The 18379-nt window shown below is 47.5% G+C and overlaps 1 protein-coding gene and 1 long non-coding RNA gene across 2 annotated transcripts in view; both read right to left on the bottom strand.

Moving 5' to 3' along the window:
• Positions 1-2227: 2227 nt before the first annotated feature.
• LOC127314059 (uncharacterized) lies at positions 2228-5413 on the bottom strand. Its single transcript, XR_007859318.2, has 3 exons — positions 4452-5413; positions 2879-3859; positions 2228-2427 (listed from the first exon to the last, which is right to left on the bottom strand). It is a non-coding gene; the product is annotated as an uncharacterized lncRNA (long non-coding RNA).
• A 3219-nt stretch (positions 5414-8632) lies between these two features.
• Positions 8633-18379, bottom strand: part of LOC127314057 (peroxidase P7-like) — a 50236-nt gene continuing 40489 nt past the window's right edge. Inside the window, exon 3 of the mRNA XM_071824247.1 lies at positions 8633-9343. Within this exon, the coding sequence (XP_071680348.1) occupies positions 8633-9343 (711 nt within the window). The remainder of the gene's footprint in view (positions 9344-18379) is intronic.

Below are 18379 nucleotides of genomic sequence, written 5' to 3'. Positions count from 1 at the left end.
AGGCGACCATGGCGGTGAAGAGTCCTCCGAGAGATGATTCCCCTCTCCGGCAGGGTGCCGGAGGCGATCTCCAGAATCCCCCGAGATGGGATTGGCGGCGGCGGCGTCTCAGTAAGTTTTTCCGTATCGTGGCTCTCAGTACTGGGGGTTTCGCGACGGAGGCTTTAAGTAGGCGAAAGGGTAGGTCAGGAGGCGACGCGAGGGGCCCACACAACAGGGTCGCGCGGCCAGGAGGTGGGCCGCGCGGCCAGGAGGTGGGCCGCGCCGCCCTGGCGTGTCGCCGCCTCGTCGCCTCACTTCGTTTCCCTTTCGGTCTTCTGGAAGCTTCGTGGCAAAATAGGACCCTGGGCGTTGATTTCGTCCAATTCCGAGAATATTTCCTTTGTAGGATTTCTGAAACCAAAAACAGCAGAAAACAGCAACTGGCTCTTCGGCATCTTGATAATAGGTTAGTGCCGGAAAATGCATAAATACGACATATAATGTGTATAAAACATGTAGATATCATCAATAATGTGGCATGGAACATAAGAAATTATAGATACGTTTGGGACGTATCACTCCCTTATCCTCTCCTTTGATCGTAGACTCTTAGGTTGGCGTGCGCATCTTTTGTCTTCTGGAGATAGGCTTGTGTTGTGTAATGTTATTCTGAACAATCTTGCTACCTATTACATGTGCTCTTATTTGCTTCCCCATGGTGTTATTGAGAGTATTGATAAGAGACACGGTGCTTTTTTCTGTACCGGGAAGGATTCCTGCTCTGGTGCTCGTTGTCTAATCGCTTGAGATAAAGTTTTGTTGTCTAAGTAGGAGGGCGGTTTCGGCATCAAGGATCTCCACCGGCAGAACAGGTGCTTGCTTCTCAACTTTGTCCGTAAATTACAACAAACTAACCCCCTTCCTTGGAAAACTTGGTTCTACTCCCATACAGGTCGTGACTTGGGGGATCCATCCACCTCCCCCTCGTTCCTTGAGAGGATCATCGACGAGTGTCTTCCTCTTTACCGTTCCATCACCAGGGCGACGGTGGTGGACGGCCGCTCCACTTCCTTCTGGATGGACAAGGGGCTCCCTAGGGAGCCGCTTTCGATACGCTTACCCGCCCTCTTCTCCCAAAGCACCCGCGGCCATGCTACGGTGCCCACGGTGGTCTCGCAGGGGCTAGACCTGCAGGCTCGCCTTACTACCGGGGCGGCGTCCGAGCTCCTTGTGGTCCGACGCTTCATCGACAACACCTCGCTTCGAGGGGGCCTAACCTCTGTGCCATCGACTCTCCCTCGAGCCCCAGCTTCTCCTCACGCAAGGCTTACCGTGCCCTCACACCATCGCGCCCCATCGACACTGCGGCCCGCTTGACCTGGTCCCTCCGGATCCCTACCAAGGTCATCGTCGACATCGACCGTCTGAGCACGCGGGCGAACCTCTTCTACAAGAGTTGCGCCCCCTCCGATGTGTGCCGCCTGCACCTCCCCCGAGACTGGGAGACACCTATTCTTCGACTGCCCCATGTATGCGTCAATTTGGACCCGACTGGATGTCCAATCCCAGGGGCAGCTTCTCCATTTGGGACCTTCCGGCTCCTGCCTAGTCACCCCCCGACGCTTGGCAGTTCGGGTTGGCGGCGATCCTCTGGTCCATTTGGAAGTCCCGCAACGACCTTGTCTTCAACATGGTAACCCACTCCACCACCTCGACTCTCCGGAGGGTGTGCGACGACCTTGCCCTTTGGAGATGGCGGCTTCGCCCTTCTGATCGCGCGCCACTCGACGGCCTACGGTCCTTCATTCTTGCTAGTAGTGTTGCTTGATACTCCCTCCCCCTCCCCCTGTATATCTCACCTTTGTACATGGACCGGCTGCTTGGCCACTTTCGGGAATGAATAACAAACGGTGGGGATCCCCCCCCCCCCCCCCCTCCACCTCGGAAAAAAACAGAAACTTGAGTACATTGCATGCAAGCCCAACCGACTGCCAAAGCTCTTTAATTCGAGCCATTGGAAACGGGGTTGAACCACATGGATATTATGTTCCTTTTTCTCCGCTTAGAGCATCCTAGCTGATCCTTGGAATTTTAGAGAGGTACTAGTAAGATTGGACGTGCACTGCACGCCTGGGCTAATATAAATGCAGTATAGTGCAAAAAGAACAAATCAAACATACCAAACCACATGTAAGTTGGCCACATATTTGAATGCAATAAACAAGTGATTGCTTGTAGGAAAAATGGAACATTGGGTAGCAATGCCCAACCATGTTATGAATTGTAGAGTAACTTCAAATTTGACTCACAGGTAACATCTACTCCGAAGTGAATAATGCATGAAAAATATATCGTAAGGAAATTACAGACACTAAGCAAGAAATTTTGCTATCCCCTTGGGCAGCACTTTCCGTCTCCCTTGAAGTATGCAACACCTTTTTCTTCCTAGAAATATTTTGTTATTGGTCAGCACAAAACATCAGAAATAATACGTTTGATATAAAACAGTATTTAGAAAAGGCACTTTGCATGCATGTCTTGTATTATCGTGTACTTATAGCCCCTACTTTGCAAGTTGAATTTACAACAAAAATCAGGCAAGGTTATTACACAGTGAACATACTTTGCAAGTTGCATTTTATATTTTTATTAGCTAACAATTTGAAACTATACATCTCGACTGAAAAAATGATGTGCATAGTCGATGAAATGCCTATTCAACCTCACACTGGCAACAACCAACAAAAAGGGGTTCCTAACCCCTGCAAAATAGATGATATAATCAATATTTAAATGACATATTTGATTCTTTTTTCTTGAAGTAAAGTTGTCCAAGATCCATTCCAGGGCTTTAAAAGTTTTATCCTAATGGGAAAATAAATGTATACGGACATACCTCTATAATGAGTGCATGAGCAATTGGTCATTGTTGAATATAACTGAGCCAACCTGTTTACCTGAAATAAGATTCAACCTACTGCGACATCAAATGTCTGATGTAAAGTTATGAAATGGAAACATGTAGGGAAACATTTTGCTGGGTCAAACAAGAGCGAGAACAACAATTCAAGACGTCCTTTATGAAGAATTATACTCAGCATCCAAGCATTAGATAATTAATGTAAGTTTTTCTACTATACACCCTCATCCCAATGATATCATATGTACAAATATAAATCTTGTTTCATTCTTGTAGTGATTCAACCACCTGCATGCAAAGCTCTACAAATACACTAATTGTATCTGTTACTATCAAAATAATTCAAATGTCAGTCGAGATACAAGCTACCTTTTTTTAATTATAATGCACATTACTGAAAACGGTCATGGATACAAGCTACCTTTTTTTTATAATTATAATGCACATTACTAAACAACAGTTCATGTAAAAGGAGGATAGAAAATCTACAGGTAGTCAGCACTGACACGGAAGTCAGGTTTTATAGGCATCCAGCTTGAACAAATTGTTCTGTTCATACATCAATCTCATACGTCAATCACAGAGATAAAGTTTCACCCACAGAAGCAGGAGGACTACATACAACACCTTCCGAAATTTATGTGTTTTTGGACTGCACCAGCCAGTGATTTCCGGCGGAGATACAGATAGCCCATGCGGCTTGGAAGTAAATCCAAATGACAGTCATTCTACATAAGTATTATAGATTCAATTAGTAGGGTGCACGCGACAAGATTTATATGATGTCAACACAGAAAACAATATAAATTAGCAATGAGATACACAAACTTGCATTGAGGTAACTGCTTCCAGATTTGAAGCTCCATCTTCATAGCGGCCTTACAAAGAAGGGCATTCCGTTGGGTTGAGAAAGAACTTCACTGAAATATGTTCACTCGAATCAAATGTCCTACAAAACTATTAACCAAACATTACAATCTGAAGCTATGAAACTTGCGTATATCTATATCTGTCGACACTACGATATGAGGATCAATACTGCAATTTTCTTTGCAACTTATCAGCCAAAATTTCCTCACTTAGAACCTGAACCAAAAAGAAATAAATATGAATCTGCTGGAATTGAAGTAATACTGAGCTGAGGTGTTAGACTTGACTTGAAACATAATTAGGTCAGTAACAACCTGTATCTGCAGATGCAGGCTATTGCAAAGTAGTGCTACATCATGAGGTTGCTTTAAGGTTAGTGGGAAATAAATAAAAAAATTCTGTGCAAGAATGCTACCAAATTATCTACACTAATTAGAAGAGCGTAGCATGTGCAGATCAGCACAGGTCCTGTACCCGCACTCTTCTAGGTACACTAATTAGAAGAGCGTAGCATGTGCAGATCAGCACAGGTCATGTACCCGAACTCTCCTAGGTGTTACCGGGAAGGAACGGCGCACCTTGTCGCAAGTAATAATAGAGGATGAACCAACCAACATAAAAAAATCTAAAACACTACTTTCAGAATGCAACGAACAGAAGTAAAAAAGGCCATCGGCACCTCTCAGAAGTCGTCGCCTGATGCGACCCCAGAGTTTGCCCTTCTGGAGGCTTGCTTGTAGTCTGCGACGGCAGCGTCCCCACGTACAGCTGACGTGTTCTTCCCGACCTCCGCATGCAGCAGGACCCAGGATGAACGTGACTGCGGCGGCGCCACGGATCTGCCTTTTTTAATTCTACACCTGAAATGTATTCTCGAAAAAATTCTACACCTGAAATATGTTTGTTGCACATCGAGTTTCAAATCGCGAAAAATGATCATAGAAATAAGTTAGATATAATTCGATTCGGAAACCATAATAATTAAATCAAATGAAAAGGGAATGGGATGTGCACAGCAGCATCGTGGGATTGAACTCCATCATCTCCACTAATTCCTTAGGCTTTTGGAGGAACGTCGTTTAATTTAGAGGAGTGGTGTCGCTGGGGTGTGTGTTGAAGTGGACGGCCGGGGAGGCCTCCACGTACGGGTGTGGTGCCGAGCCGATGGAAACTCTGGAGGGAGCGCAAGGGGAGGATCGAAAATAAGGACACCCCGCGCGCGCGAGGGTGCGAGGAAAATCCGGAAGAAACAGAGGAATTAGCTAGCAGCATTAACTGATTAACGTGATTTGGTGGGAATTGATTCACGGATGGAAGGCATTTCGGTTGACGGAATCAGGTGTTGCGAGCGTGGGTACGCGGAGCGAGACCGGAATGTTTGGCATACCTTGGCAGACGAAGGTGCTTCTTCCCAGCGGTGTGGACTGGTTCAGACGACGGGCGGGGGCGGGGGCGGGGGAGGATGGCGGCGGCGTGCGGGTCATCTGCTGCAGGCGGCGATGCGAGAATGCAGTGGATGACGGACTGGGGCGCGCGACGATGGGCGTGGATGACTGCGTGAGATGGTCTTGGATCGCGCCTCGGCGGGTGCGGTTGCGGGATGCGGCGGCGTGGGTGATTGCGTCAGAGAGAGAGAGTCGCGGTGGCCGGTGGGATCAGAGCATCTCCAAGGGCGCTCTATCCGGCGGTTGTATCCAAAAAAGTGATTGGTTTAGCGCCCGGACGTAAATTGATACTCCAATAGATACTGCAACCATCGCTGTAAAATAGAGTTTGGGGCAAAAGCTCTATATCGTGCACTGTATCTACCGCGTTGGAAAGAGCGCGCGGTATAAGCGCGCGCAGAAACAACTACCTATTTTTACAGCTCTAAATTTTAGAGCTTCTGTTGGAGGTGAATATGGCCTCATGCGCAAAACATGGATGAAGCGCGCTGCAAAGTGCTTTTACAGCGCCAAGATTTAGCACGGCTGTTGGAGATGCTCTTAGTGACGATGCAGGACGGGGAAGCGTTGTCCGCTGCGTCAAGGGCTAAATGTGAATCTTCAGATAAATCGAATCGTACGATTATTTGCGGCGCGTTTTGGTAGGCTGAGCGGCCCTTTTTTTTGCATGGGTGGAGAAACAATACGGCTCCGTTTTGTTGCTAGGTTCACCCGCGGTGTTGCATAGCACGGTTTTTAAAGCAGTGTTTTACCTGCATATAGAGGAACGCTTGAATCGGCAGTTTTTCCCACTCTCCTTTACACTACTTCACACACTCTCTCTTCAAATCAACAAAACCATACTCCTAATCACAATAAATTGTACATGAAAAAGATGTCTGTCGATGATACGAATCAATTACCACAATCAGTTTAGAGTTTCGTGAGTCGTAAATCGTCAATTTCGTGTATTAAATTTTAAGCGAATTTCGTCAAATTCGTCGCACACGCTCAACGTTTTAAATTTTCTTTGAGGAATAGGTTCACCTCACCATTCCGCATGACTTTCATGTTGACAAGTTTTTGTTTCGGTGTACATACGCGGAAAGATAAATGACTCGCTAGTATAGTGTAATCTGTACGTATGTGTGAGTAAGGTTTGAAGTACTTTTGCTCAACTTCTCGCTTGTCGTCTTCACAGACAGCGACGTGGTGATGATATGTGAGAAGTGAGAAGTGATAATGATTATGACGGGCGTGACCGGCGGTGTTGTGGTTGTATTCAGCTTCGTGCTCGGCGACATGGTGATGTTTGTGATGGGCATGAACAGCGGTGTCATGGTGGTGTTCGTCTTCGTGTTCGGTGACGTGGTGATGCCATGGTGGTGTTCGGCGACGTCGTCGGCGACATTGTAATGGTATGACGGGTGTGAACGACAGTATCATTATGGTGTCCCTCGACGTGGTGATGCCTGTGACGGGCGTGACCAGCGTTGTTATAGTGGTGATGGTTATGGTATGTGATAGGCAGTAATCCATGGCGATAATCTTGTAGGTGTAGGCAGTGACGGTATCATGGTGGCACCGTTCTTGTTGTGCTACACCGAAAGCTTTGGCCTATCATATTCAGCCTAGTCTTGCGCACGCCGCCTTGGCCATCATCGGCGAGAGTGGCATCGTGGTCTTTCCGTGCACCGGCGTGGTGCTAGGCTTCGTGATAGCGACGTCAAGCTTTGTGATACGTGAGGAGGTGAGAGGTAAAGTCACCATGTGGATAAGTGGTGAGGCTAAAGCTGGGCTTGTTGAAACCAAACAAGCCCTTCGTTTCTGCTGGGCCAAAAAATTCTACACAGACTACCAAACGAGTGGCGTTTTCTGGCCTATGGCCCGTTCTCAACGCGCAAGCATTCCCATCTCGCTGGCGCAGTCATGGGCCCAGCCTACCAAACGGGCATGTGTGTGGCTGCAGCTGAGGGGGTCTGAATGATGCAGTTGCGGATAGCATGCCAGCTCATGAAAGGAGAGGCCCGATGCGCTGGATGGCGTGTCCGAACACTGCTCGGGCTGGAAAAATTATTAGTTGCTGCTTATTAGTTCCTTGGCATTGCGGTTTAAATTGAATTTTTGGCTGTAGAACTACCCCTACTTTCCAAACAGATAAATTAATGGAGAGTATTGATAAGGACGGGTTTGTGGTGTAACAAAGTGTTTTGGGTGGTAGGAATGTTTTCACCCAACCCTCCTGAAAATATACACTCAAATACTCTATGATAACGGTTTGGCCCGGGCGGATGTTGCTTACCATATGCAGTAGCCTAAAAAAAGTGTTGCTTACCTAAACTTTTTTGTTTCTTTAGGTTGCTCACCGCATATTCCATGTGATGGTGCTTATCTAAACTAGCCTTCTTGATATGTATAGCATATTCATGTACATCCGCGATATTGCAATAAAAGAGTTGCGTTTTCCCTTAGAAAAAACATCGTCACGTGAATATGGATGTTGATAGGCAAGATACATTTAGTTTTAGAACTATTGATTATCTTACAACTTTCTTTTAACAAAAATAAATAATGTAGTATTTGCAAAATGTGGTATTTGTGTTTTCATGTTCTTTTTTTTTGCGAAAGAGTGTTTTCATGTTCTGATAGGAGGGTTTTCAGAAACTGCGGATTTAAAATACAGTACATTCAAAAATAGGATAAGTGCCTTGGGGCACGTAGTAATGCCATAGTAGTAAGACGATGGTGAGTTCAATAGGGAGAAATAAAAGCAAGTGGTTTCTCTTCAGTTAGCTAAGAGAAATAACTAAGAGATGATATGCAATTTTGCTTTCATCTCTTAGTCACACTTTTCTAGTCTAATTTTATTTATGTCACTTTTTTTTGAACTGGTTGTGTCACATAATTTTAGGAGAATGTAAATATTAATCATTAGACATGACACTAAGATATAATCCATTATCTAACAATCCTGTATATGCCCTTAGTTTAGTTGAAATATATGTGTGATGAAATCAATATGATTGATATTTATTATGCTCTGTGAAGTGAGTAAATACATGTAGTGGTGCGACGTCGAAAATCATCCATTCAGTCCCCTTTGTGATTAATTCATTATGTTTTAATATAGATTAGGAATCCAAAGTCCTTTGTTGACATATCACCACAGACGCCACTGCTATAAACAACCAACTCCTTTTTACTATATTTTAAGTAGTACCATTTAGAATGAATAAAAGTAATGAATATGAATGTTAGAAAATAAATAATATTTTGGCCCTTTATTAAAAGGAAGATTTAATAAATACAGAACAAATAAACAAATAATGAATAAACGGTTACAACGCCATGTGAAGGCGAAATCCGCACTAACGAATAAGTGTTACCACCATGACCTGGCTGCACTGCTTAACGCCAGTCATTAATCACCAGTTCATCACCAGTTTACCATCCTGCAGTTAAGCCTAACCTCCACCGGTGTCTCCTTAGACGGTGATATGTTACCCATCTTTATCATGGCTTTGGCGAAGTCCTTCGCAAACACCCCTCCCTTTGTGCTGTACATCTTCACGAGATCATCTTGCCGCCCACCAGAGCCGTAGAGCGCCTGGTCCGAGCTGAGAAGGCCACGTCGCGCTATCAGATCCTTGTAATAGGCGTTGTCAAATCTCATGGGTGTTTGTTCATCAAACGGCGTCATGCCACCTTCACTGTAACCGGTCGGACGTGTCTTCCGCCTGGTCTCGGCGAAGGAGGCGTCGATGTCGATGTCATCATTGACGCGATCTCTATAATTTTTGCAGTTGGCCATCCCGACTGTGTGCGCGCCGGAGAGCGCGGTCATGTCGTGGGAGTTGAGGCCGCGCTCTCTGAACGTGGAGACAAGCGCGGTGAAGTTGTCGTGTGGGCTGGGGAGGTTCTCGGCACCGTCTTTGTCTGCAGTGCGCGAGTCCTTACGGCCGAGTGACATTGTCCAGCTGGGCCCTCCGAGCATGCCGACGGCGTCGCGGGAAGCGAGGGCGATTATGTCGGAGCAGGAGACGGTGGCCGGGCAGTTGTGCTCCAACACAGATTTGATCTCGTCGATCACCTCGTAGCCGCGGACGGAAGTGTTCGGCACCGCATCCTTCTCGCTCTCGAAGAAGGGTGTGCTATCCAGAAGAACAGAGGCATCGCATCCCTGCCGTAAACCAACATTTACCAATTTCAAATTTGACGTCCTACGGATTAGCAGGAGAACATGACGTACATGGGTGTACTTAGCAGCTGGTAGTTAATAAGGTGCATACGTTAACGAAGCAGTCGTGGAAGAAGAGGCGAAGGATGGCGGGTGACACCGTCGGGTCTCGGGCGACCGTGTTCGCCATGACTGTCTGAACGATGCGCTGCACGTTGGGGCACGTCTTATCGTAGTACCTGGCGGAGAGCTTGTGGTCGCCATTGACGGAGGACACGAGAGCAGCGAAGAGGAGCAAGGCAAGTGCGACCCAAGAGCCCTTGGAGAAGGACATGTCTTATGGTGCCAACACGCCGATCACTCGATCGTCTAGTGCTTGCAGCAGGGATCTACGCTGAAGCAGAGAAGCTGAGAAATTCAGAGACGATTTAGTGTAGGTAGAAGCAGGCTAGCTTGGTTAATTGCTAGCGGTGGATGAGTACGTTGAATCATGGAATGCGTGCTTATATAGCTTGGAATCGAGTATGAAACAGTGCTAATTCTTGCTTTGCTACCCCGTTCTTGTTGCTTGGAATCCTGACGAGGTCAAGACTCATGACGGCCGTAAGAAGAGAACAAAAGAGGATACAAACTAGTAGTAATTAATGATACACTTGCAGCAAGCGGGGGTTCGTTAATTTGGGTCATGCGACCGCACGTCACATCCTACACTTGCAGCTCCAGTCGGCACGAGGTTCTTCCTCTTCAAATAAGGAGCTCTTGATTATTTTTATGGAGTGGATCCTGTCATTCTGACTTTCTCAAATCACGCATGCGTGCGTGTTCATATGAACTCGTTTCTAGAGACTGTTCGATATGTTGTCAATGTTGATGACCAGCTTCGAAAATAATAAATAAATAAATAAATAAGCTCAAGTCAGCTCTTAATAGGTTTCGGGAAAAGTTGTTTTGTCAGTTGTTGACCATATTGACCAAAAGCACTTGATACCTTAGGCTGGTGGTAGGGGCTAGGGTTCTACCGGGTCTAGGGCTGAGATTGTAAGGGTGGAAGTGAGGGCGGAGAGGTTGGAGAGCTCGGCGGCTGGGCGCCGGCGTGGAGGAAGGAGGCGGCGGCTAGGGTTGGTGCGGCGGGCGCAGGGGTCTCCCGTCTCCCTTCAGGAGACGAGACAGTAATGATACTGAATTATTGTCTGGTTAATCTCGAAGGGATACAAGTGTTTATATAGGAGGACGGCCTCCTCGAAACCCTAATTTACTTGGGCTAAGCCCCTAATTTACTTGGGCTAAGCCCACAACTAGCCACTAGTGGGCTTCCTGCGTGTATAGGTCAGACCGACCATAACATCTCTCCCCGCCTTCTCAAACAGCTCGTCCCCGAGCTGAACTTCTGGAAACTGCTGGCGGAGATCTTCAAGCTTCTCCCAAGTCGCCTCGTCCTCGGGCAGGCCGGTCCAATGCACCAAGACGTGCCAAACACCACGGCGTTGCTGGGCCTTCAACACGCGAGCCACACTCGCCGGGGCAGGCTCGAGACGCCCATCCGAAGTAGGTGGAAGAGCTGGTGGTGCAAAAGGAGGGTCGCCCCGGTAGGCCTTCAGGAGGCCGACGTTGAAGACGTCGTGGAGGCGCGAGCCCGCAGGCAACTCAAGGCGGTAGGCGAGTGTAAGAGCAAAATTCATACCCCAAGTTTTGTGTGTTTGATGACAACACTTGAGTAATCTCACCGTGTGCCTTGAGTATCATTGTTAGATTTGCAAGTACACGGTGACCTCGCCGGACGCGTCAAGATCAGAAGACTGAAGCGTAGTTGATAGGTTTTCCGGTTTTGTGTGCGTTTAGCGAGGTAACAAAGTTGGAGAGAAAAAGGGAAGAAAACCAGTTTTAGCCAGGCCGGTGCTACCGGTACCTGTAGCGGTAGTACCACTACCCCTATAGGTACCGCCCTCGGTACCGCTCTGAGTTCTGAGCCGATTTTGTCCCGCAGAACGAGTTGCGGTACCCCTGCAGTACCTAGGACAGTAGTACCGCTCACGAGCGGTAGTACCGCTCACGGTACCGCTCGAGGTACCGTAACGCGTTACGGCAGTACCGCTCCGGTACCGCTCTGGTACCGCTTCGAGTCCAGTAAGGTCTGGACCCTCTTGCGGTACCACGAGCGGTACCGCGGGCGGTAGTACCGCTCTGTGTCGTTTGACCAGATCTGGGGAGATTTCAAACTCAGGGCGGTAGTACCGCTTGCACCAAAGCGGTAGTACCGCTTAGGCCAAAACTGGACATAACGGTTGGATTTGGAGGAGCCTATTTAAGGGCCCCTTCTTCCCCACCCGATTTTATCTCTTCCCCTTCTCTCTCCTCCATTGTTGCTGAGCTTAATCCTTGAGGATCTCCTTCCCCCTCCAACCAATCTTGCCCTAATTTTGAGGATAGGTGGAGGAGACCCCGATCTATAGTTCTACCAAGAGAGATTTCACAAATACTAGCTATTCCTTAGTGGATCTTGGTGGTAGGGTTCCTTTGGTGGATCTTGGAGAAGAGTTCCTTTGGTGGAGCATTGGGGAGTTCCTTTGGTGTAGCCTTGGAGAGTTTGTTGGTGGAGCATTGGAGGAGTTCCTATGGTGGAGCATTGGTGATGGGTTCCTATCGTGGAGCATTGGAGATGAGCAGCTATGGATTCTAGATTTGTGATGTACTAGCTCCATAGGGTGTTGGGAGCATCCTTGTGTGTGTGGAGCTCGCCCCAACCTTGTGAAGGAATCACCGCCTCGACCGGTGCCTTAGTGGAAGAGGGAGAGCACCTCCGTGGAGCTCTCTCGAGGAAGAGGGTGAGGCCTTCCTTCGTGGTGTGGCAGCCTAGTCTCTTGTGTGAGACTAGCACCTCCTCAACGCAGACGTACCTCCTTTAGTGGAGGGAACTGCGGGAAACAAACCTCGACTCGCCTCGCGCCCCCCCCGGTTGTCTCGCTCCTTACTTTTACTATCTTGTTGATTCCTTTACTTGTTGCACATGCTCTAGCTTCATTGTAGGATCAACCCCATTGCTAAAAGTCACACCTTTACCTTCCGTTGCATAAAACTTGAAAAAGACTAAAAATTGCTGTAGCGCCATTCACCCCCCCCCCCCCTCCTCTTGTTCGCTACGATTCATTCAAGTGGTATCAGAGCAAGGTTTTCTTGCTCGGGCTTTACCGCCTAAGAAATGGCCGAACAAGTGACGGTTGTGAATGGGTCACCTTCCCTTGAGCCACCCGCTCCATCATCTCCCATCGATAGCACTACGGCTACATTGGATGACCTCAAGAAATTGGAGTCATCCATCGTTGCCCAAATGAAGGCGATGATGATGGAGTTGGTGGTTCAAAAACCAAACTCTCCACCAATAGCAAGTGCCGAGGTTCCACCACCAAAAGCTAACACCCTTCCTCTTGTTGATTTTGTCGCGGAAGCAACAAAAGATTCACAAAAGGAAGGGGTTGGGGATACCGGCACTTCATCAAAAGGGAAGGATGATGACACACCGGTAGCGGAACGTCAAGGGGGTTATCATGCGGTGCCACCACCAAATGATTACACCATCAACGTTTCGATACCGATGCCGCATGTCTTGTCACATGGTTCTCCACCGTTACTCGAGTCAAACAACCTTGAGAATTGGCAATTCTTAATGCGTTCACATGTGCGCAGCGCTTCTACCGAGCTTTGGCGTATCATTGAGGAGGGCTATTCACCACGAGATCCCAAGAAGATGACAAGAAGAGATGTGGTGGATGACCAACTCAACGCCACCGCCATCAACATGATTCATATGGCCATCTCCCCCAAGGACCGCGCTCATATCCGCTCGATCAAGACCGCCAAGGAAGCATGGGACAAACTTGAGAAGATCTTCCTCGGCAATGCAAGCATCCAAAGCTCTCGTTTTGATGAAGTGAACAACATGGCCGACAATTTCGTCATGATTGAAGGAGAGACCCCCGAAGAGATGTATCGGCGCCTCATCGCTCTTGCCGTACAAATGCAAGATCTTGGAGCAACGTACGTGGATGACCATTGGGTCAGGCGCAAGTTCTACAATGCTCTCCTCCCTTATGAGGAAGTGAAGTTGACGGCCATCCGCCAAAACGCCTCTTTCCGTGCTATGACATCCGATGAAGTTCTTAGCGAAGTCATCGTTTTGGACATCTCCAAGAAGAATGCGGAGGATCTTGTTGCTCGCGCCCACAACTCCCGCAGGCCCAACCTCGCATTGAAGATGAGGGTGCATGAGGCTAGTGAAAGTGATGAGGATCCCGTTGAGTGGGGTTCGGATGATCTCAAGTTCAACTACCATGAGCACATGGCTCTCGCCGCCAAGAAGTTTTGGGATGGAAACATGTCATCAAGCACAAGACCAAGAAGATCACGTGATTCTCCAAGAAGACCCTCCAAGAGCCCAAGAGAAAGGACAAGGGGAAGAACATGCTACAATTGCGGCGACAAGAATCATTTTGTCGCGGATTGTACGTTTGAGAGAAGAGAAGATCATGGTGGAAGGCTTATCCCAAAGGATAGGTACAAGCCACACTCCAAAGGATTCTCCAAGTTCTCCCCAAGGTCCGATGACGACAAGGTCTCCTCCAACAAGAAGCCTAGAGCCTTCATCATCCGTGAAGAGTATACCTCCGATGAAGATGGGGAGCATGAGGACAAGCACTCCAACAAGGAAGGAGAGGGAGTGGCCGCCATCGCCATTACCACTCCCTCTACCTGCCTCTTCGACTCTCCAAATGAGAACCTCGCCACCAACAATGCACGGTGTCTCATGGCAAAGGTATCCACGGAGGTAAAATCCCCTTCCAAACCATCATCCTCTACTAATGCCTCATATATTGATGATGCCACTAGTCTCACCGTTAAACGTGAGATTATGGGTTTGGATTCCTTGGATTCTTTTCTCACTAACATGAAGGGGGACACCAAGATTCATGTTGGGGCTCTCTTAGCCCAACTTGGTGCGGCACAAGATCTTATCGAGAAGAGGGAGAAGTTGGAGAGGGAAGCGGCCTATGAGCTTGCCAATCTCAAGGAGGAGCTTGATGATGAAAGGAACCTTCGTATGTCTCTTGAAGCTAGTGTCATTGTGCTTGAAGACAAGAATGAAGCTATTGTTTCACGTCTCACCAAGGATCGAGACCATGCTCTTGAGTTGGTTGGTGACCTCAAGAAGAAGATGCTCTTGCTCGAGGAAGCCAACAAAGCAAAAGACGATGAAGACCCCGATTCTTCCCATGATGAGCTTGTGGATCAAGTTACTTCCTTGAGGAGGCACAATGCCCTCCTCTTGGAAGTCAATGCTCTTCAAGAAGAAGCCTTGGATGAGTACTATCACTTGTTCAAGGAGAAGACCGCGTGTTGCAACCATGAAGAAGAAATTGCCGCTCTTGAGATCACCAAGGCCAAGCTACTGAGATTGAGTAGCAAGCAAGAAGAGTCGTTGGAGGAGTGTCTTCGTATGAGCAAGGAAAAGGATACATGTTGTGATCATGAGGAGCAAATTGCCACCTTGAAGAGAAGGGAAGTCAAGCTCATGGAGATCAACTCCATGCAAGAAGAAACATTGAAGGAATACTTTCCCTTGAGCAAGGACCGCGCATGTTGCACTCATGAGAGCGACATTGCCAAGATGGAAAATGACAAGCACTTGCTCATGAAGTTGAACGCTCTCCAAGAAGAAGCTTTGATGGAACACTTCCGGGTGAACAAGGCAAAGGAGGTCCAAGTGTTTGATATTTGCCATCCACATCCGGAGCATGAATATGAAGTCAATCGCTTGAAGGCCAAGGTTGATAGACTCCAAGTTCAAGCCAAGTACTTGGAAGGAATCATTGAAGCAAAAGATGGAGCCAAAGAGGGCTTAAGCAATGAAGGAGGAGTGGCTACCAAGCCAAAGAGGAAAAGGAAGAGGAGGACCAAGAAGAAGATGGACAAGAAGAACATGGAGACCAACCGTGAAGGGAGCAATGCTAGCTCAAGGAGGGATGGAGTACCCAACTCTACCTCGACGTGTTTCGCCGGCTCTAACAACCCTTCTCATGTTCTTTTTGTTGATTACTATGGACATATTCGTGCTCGCTTTATTGGTCCTCAAAAGGACAATGTCGATTGGACTATTTGGGTTCCCAAGCCCCTTGTTACTAACATGCTAGGACCCATTGAAAAATGGGTACCTAAATCCAAGACTTGATTCCTTGTAGGACTATGCTTCCGGTGGCACTAAATGGGTGGTTGATAGTGGAGCCACAAGTCATATGACCGGAAGCAAGGATATTGTTGTCGACCTCGGGCCTTCTCTCTCTACCGTTTCATATGGCGACAACACGTGCTCTAAGGTATTGGGTCTTGGCAAGGTGGTGGTAACACCCGACATCTCACTTGTGAATATCCTCCTTGTCGAGACCCTTGGTTACAACTTACTCTCCGTTCATCAAATTGCTCGTATGGGATTATGCACATTCTTTGATGAACACATGGTGGTCCTCTTGTGGAGCAAGACACTCAATGTAGCTTTTGTTGGATATGTAGAGAACGGTTTGTATGTTGTTGATTTCTCCGGAAAGACAACATCTTCCGCTCTTTGCCTATTCGCCAAAGGTGACAAGGGTTGGTTATGGCATCGCCGACTAGCCCATGTCAACATGAGGACTTTGCAAAGTCTCCACAAGGGTGGCCACATTCTCAGACTAAAAGAAGATGTCTGTTTTTGCAAGGATCGTGTTTGTAGGGCTTGCGTACAAGGAAAGATGCATGGAGCTCCTCACAAGGCCAAGACTATTATCTCTACCACAACATGCTTGGAGCTCCTACATGTTGATCTCTTTGGTCCACCATCTCATGAAAGTCTTGGAGGAAAGAAGTATTGCCTCGTCATCGTTGATGACTATTCATGCTATTGTTGGGTATTCTTCTTCAAGTACAAGAGTGAGACTCAACGGACCATGATGGAGTTCGCCAACCAAGTTCAACGCAAGTATGACAACAAGATTCTTGCAATAAGGAGCGACAATGGAACGGAGTTCAAGAACTACACATTGGATGAATTCCTCGGCGAGGAAGGAATCGAACACCAATACTCCACGCCATATACTCCCCAACAAAATGGGGTCGCCGAAAGGAAGAATCGAACCTTGATCGAAGCCGCTCGAACCATGATGATGGAATATAAGTCCAACTACAATTTTTGGGTGGAAGCTATCTCTACCGCTTGCCATGCTACTAATCGCCTCTACTTCCGCAAAGGTCTTGAGAAGACACCATATGAGATCCTCACTGGCAACAAGCCTAATGTGTCATACTTCAAGGTCTTCGGATGCAAATGCTACATACTTGTCAAGGACACACGCCTATCCAAGTTTGATTCAAGAGCTCAAGAAGGAATTTTCGTTGGCTATGCTACGGACTCTCACGCCTATAGAGTCTTCAACAAGTCAAGTGGACGTGTTGTAGAATCTTGTGATGTGACGTTCGACGAAGATGATAGATCTTTGGAGGAGCGAAGTGCTTCTTGTGAGAAAGGAGATGCAATTCCCCCGGATACCATAGGAAGGATGGGTGTGGGCATCCGCCTACCTCAAACGCTACCTTCTATGAGTACCGGGGAAGGACCAAGTTCCACCCAAGTGGAGCCATCTACACCACAAGGCCAAGCTTCTTCCGTTGATCTAACAAATGCAAGCCAACCGCTACAACAACCTCAAGTTCAACCTCAACCTCAAGATCAACCTCAACATCTACAACAACAATCAAGTCCAAGTTCGCCTCAAATAGGTCAAGAACAACGTACACCGCAAGCTCATCTACTTCAACACCCAACATCAAGTGACCAAGGTCAAGCTTCAAGTTCTTCTCCGCATGGCTCGGGGACAATCTTCATGGACAATGATACTCCCTATTCCCCCGAGCCGTCCGGATCTCATGACAAGGTTGCCTCTTTCAACAACAATGGAGGTCAAGGCAAGGACCTAAACCGTGATGAAGGCCAAGAAGACTCTCAAGAACCATCTCCTCAAGCCGACACTCACCGTGAAGATCCTACTACAAGACACTTGCTTCTCAAGTCTCATTCCTTGCAAAACATCATTGGTGATATAAAGAGGAACGTCACCACTCGGAGGCAACTTGCAAACTTTTGTGCACACCATGCCTTTGTCTCTAGAGTGGAACCACTCAAAGTTGATGATGCTCTTCAAGATCTCGATTGGTTGAATGCTATGCAAGAGGAACTCAACAACTTCAAGAGAAATGATGCTTGGACTCTCATGAAGCGACCCGATCATTGCCGCAACGTTATCGGCACCAAATGGATCTTCAAGAACAAGCAAGATGAAAGTGGCACGGTCATCCGCAACAAAGCAAGATTGGTGGCACAAGGGTATTCTCAAGTCAAAGGCGTGGACTTTGGTGAAACCTTTGCACTCGTTGCAAGGCTCGAGTCCATCCGTATCCTTTTGGCCTTTGCCTCACATCATGGCTTTAAGTTGCAACAAATGGATATTAAGATTGCTTTTCTTAATGGTCCTCTACATGAGGAAGTGTATGTGAAGCAACCCCCGGGGTTCGAGGATCCCCATTTTCCGGACCATGTCTTCAAGCTCAAAAAGGCCCTATATGGTCTCAAACAAGCTCCTAGAGCTTGGTATGAGCATCTCAAGGAGTTGCTTGAAGACCGTGGTTTCCAAGTGGGGAAAATCGATCCCACTCTTTTTACTAAGAAGGTCAATGGGGAGCTTTTCGTATGCCAACTTTATGTAGATGACATCATATTTGGCTCTACTAACACAAAATTCAACGATGAGTTTGCTATGTTGATGACAAATAGGTTTGAGATGTCAATGATGGGTGAACTCAAGTACTTCCTCGGGTTCGAGATCAAGCAAATGCGACAAGGCACCTTCATTAATCAAGCAAAGTACCTCCAAGACATGCTCAAGCGTTTCGATATGAAGGACGCCAAGGGGATCGGAACTCCGATGC

This window comes from Lolium perenne, chromosome 7, assembly GCF_019359855.2.
Source record: "Lolium perenne isolate Kyuss_39 chromosome 7, Kyuss_2.0, whole genome shotgun sequence".
In the NCBI taxonomy this organism is placed as follows: domain Eukaryota; kingdom Viridiplantae; phylum Streptophyta; class Magnoliopsida; order Poales; family Poaceae; genus Lolium; species Lolium perenne.
Note: the sequence above shows the minus strand (reverse complement) of the source record. Positions and strands in the feature narration are given on the sequence as shown.